The sequence below is a fragment of the Procambarus clarkii genome, chromosome 41 (assembly GCF_040958095.1).
Source record: "Procambarus clarkii isolate CNS0578487 chromosome 41, FALCON_Pclarkii_2.0, whole genome shotgun sequence".
Classification (NCBI taxonomy): domain Eukaryota; kingdom Metazoa; phylum Arthropoda; class Malacostraca; order Decapoda; family Cambaridae; genus Procambarus; species Procambarus clarkii.
In genome coordinates, this window is record NC_091190.1 from 21,357,877 (window position 1) to 21,360,194 (window position 2,318).

The 2,318-nt window shown below is 51.7% G+C and overlaps 1 protein-coding gene across 1 annotated transcript; it reads left to right on the forward strand.

Annotated features, from left to right (window-relative positions):
• The first annotated feature begins 612 nt into the window (after positions 1 to 612).
• Positions 613 to 1,398, forward strand: LOC138373164 (brain acid soluble protein 1 homolog). Its single transcript, XM_069339187.1, has one exon. The coding sequence runs from the start codon at positions 613 to 615 to the stop codon at positions 1,396 to 1,398; it is 786 nt and encodes a 261-aa protein (XP_069195288.1).
• The last annotated feature ends 920 nt before the right edge of the window (positions 1,399 to 2,318 follow it).

Below are 2,318 nucleotides of genomic sequence, written 5' to 3' on the forward strand. Positions count from 1 at the left end.
CACACAGAGAGCATGACCTGGCGTCAGTACCCACACAGAGAGAGCATGACCTGGCATCAGTACCCACACAGAGAGCATGACCTGGCATCAGTACCCACACAGAGAGAGCATGACCTGGCATCAGTACCCACACAGAGAGAGCATGACCTGGCGTCAGTACCCACACAGAGAGCAAGACCTGGCATCAGTAACCACACAGAGAGAGCAAGACCTGGCATCAGTAACCACACAGAGAGAGCATGACCTGGCATCAGTACCCACACAGAGAGAGCATGACCTGGCGTCAGTACCCACACAGAGAGAGCATGACTTGGCGTCAGTACCCACACAGAGAGCATGACCTGGCGTCAGTACCCACACAGAGAGAGCATGACCTGGCGTCAGTACCCACACAGAGAGAGCATGACCTGGCATCAGTACCCACACAGAGAGAGCATGACCTGGCGTCAGTACCCACACAGAGAGCAAGACCTGGCATCAGTAACCACACAGAGAGAGCATGACCTGGCATCAGTACCCACACAGAGAGAGCATGACCTGGCATCAGTACCCACACAGAGAGCATGATCGTGTGTGTGGGAGGCTCTCCGTCACTATAAACCTGAGGGAATAATGTGCCGTAATGTGGGTGCTTCTGTGGAAGAAGAGGTAATGTGGCGAGACACAACCTCGGGGCGACATTCTCCGCGTCGGTGTCTTCCTTGCCGCACTGAGCGAGTGAACGAGGCAGTATATTTAATAACAAGAGTTCCTCAAAACATCATCACCTGTAGCGGCAGCATCGGCTATGCCATCAGCATCACCAGAAACAGCGGCAGCATCGACAGCAGCAGCGGAAACAGAGGATCCAGCAGCATCAACAGAGGATCCAGCAGCATCAGCAGAGGATCCAGCAGCATCAACAGAGGATCCAGCAGCATCAGCAGAGGATCCAGCAGCATCAACAGAGGATCAGCAGCATCAACAGAGGATCCAGCAGCATCAACAGAGGATCCAGCAGCATCAACAGAGGATCCAGCAGCATCAGCAGAGGATCCAGCAGCATCAACAGAGGATCCAGCAGCATCAGCAGAGGATCCAGCAGCATCAACAGAGGATCCAGCAGCATCAACAGAGGATCCAGCAGCATCAGCAGAGGATCCAGCAGCATCAACAGAGGATCCAGCAGCATCAACAGAGGATCCAGCAGCATCAGCAGAGGATCCAGCAGCATCAGCAGAGGATCCAGCAGCATCAGCAGAGGATCCAGCAGCATCAGCAGAGGATCCAGCAGCATCAGCAGAGGATCCAGCAGCATCAACAGAGGATCCAGCAGCATCAGCAGAGGATCCAGCAGCATCAGTGGGAGTGAAGGACGCTCTGCACTTCCTGCAAGAAGGCTGTAAACGACAGCGTTAAAAAAGAAGTGAAAGTACATAAAAGAAGGTTAGAATGGAGAGTCGTAAAGCAGTAATCGGCTCGACGTTCAGGTGTTTGTGTCGACTCCTTCCCCCCTGTGAGATTGGGGAAGGCTTAGCCAAGCTCTCCTCCTCCTTCCACTTTACCTACTTGTTTATCGGCTTGGATCCACTTGATTAAGTCACGATCGTATCATACTTGCAGTATACGTCGAGTGGGTTCTGTAGTGTTCTATTTCAATTTTGGTTTGCCTAGGTTCAGGCCAAAAAAGGATGTTGAAAAACACATTCTTGGAATTGTGAAACTGAAAGACAGGGAGGAGGAGGGAAGGTGGCGGGGGAAAGAAGTATGCAGAAGGGGGAGGAGTAGGTGGTGAAGGGAAATACAAAAGGGAAAACAAATTATAGCAAATATGGGAAAGTAAGAGTGACTAGGAATGAGAGGAAGCTGATGTACAAATGACAAAAGAGAGATGGTTAAATATAGGAAAGGGAGAGAGAGAGAGAGAGAGAGAGAGAGAGAGAGAGAGGGGGGGGCGTTGTGAAGGCAAGGAAGGGGAGGGGGTATCAGATGTTAGGACTGAGGGAGTGAAAAATGGCCCAGAAGGATAAAAGGGGGGAAGAGTGTTGTTGTGGCTGAGGGAGGAAAGGCAGGGAGAGGAAGGATAGGGAATTAGTGACATAGGGGAGAAGCATTGGATACGAGGTGAGAGGGGAAGGGGTGGACGCCGCTGGAGAGAGGGAGGGAGAGAGGGAGAAAGGCAAGGTAGAAGTGGGTGTGTTATGGAGATATAATAGAGAAAGGGTTTTAGCTGAGGGATGAAAGGCAGAGCTGAGGGATCTGATATATTCAGACGAGGGGACAAAGCGAGGATGATTTGTGGAGGCGAATCAGAGGGATTGGGGGGGGGCGTTTAGGCT

Bases quoted from the DNA above. Each gene is read 5' to 3' on its own strand.
- LOC138373164 (XM_069339187.1), top strand. From the start codon at position 613: ATGTGCCGTAATGTGGGTGCTTCTGTGGAAGAAGAGGTAATGTGGCGA.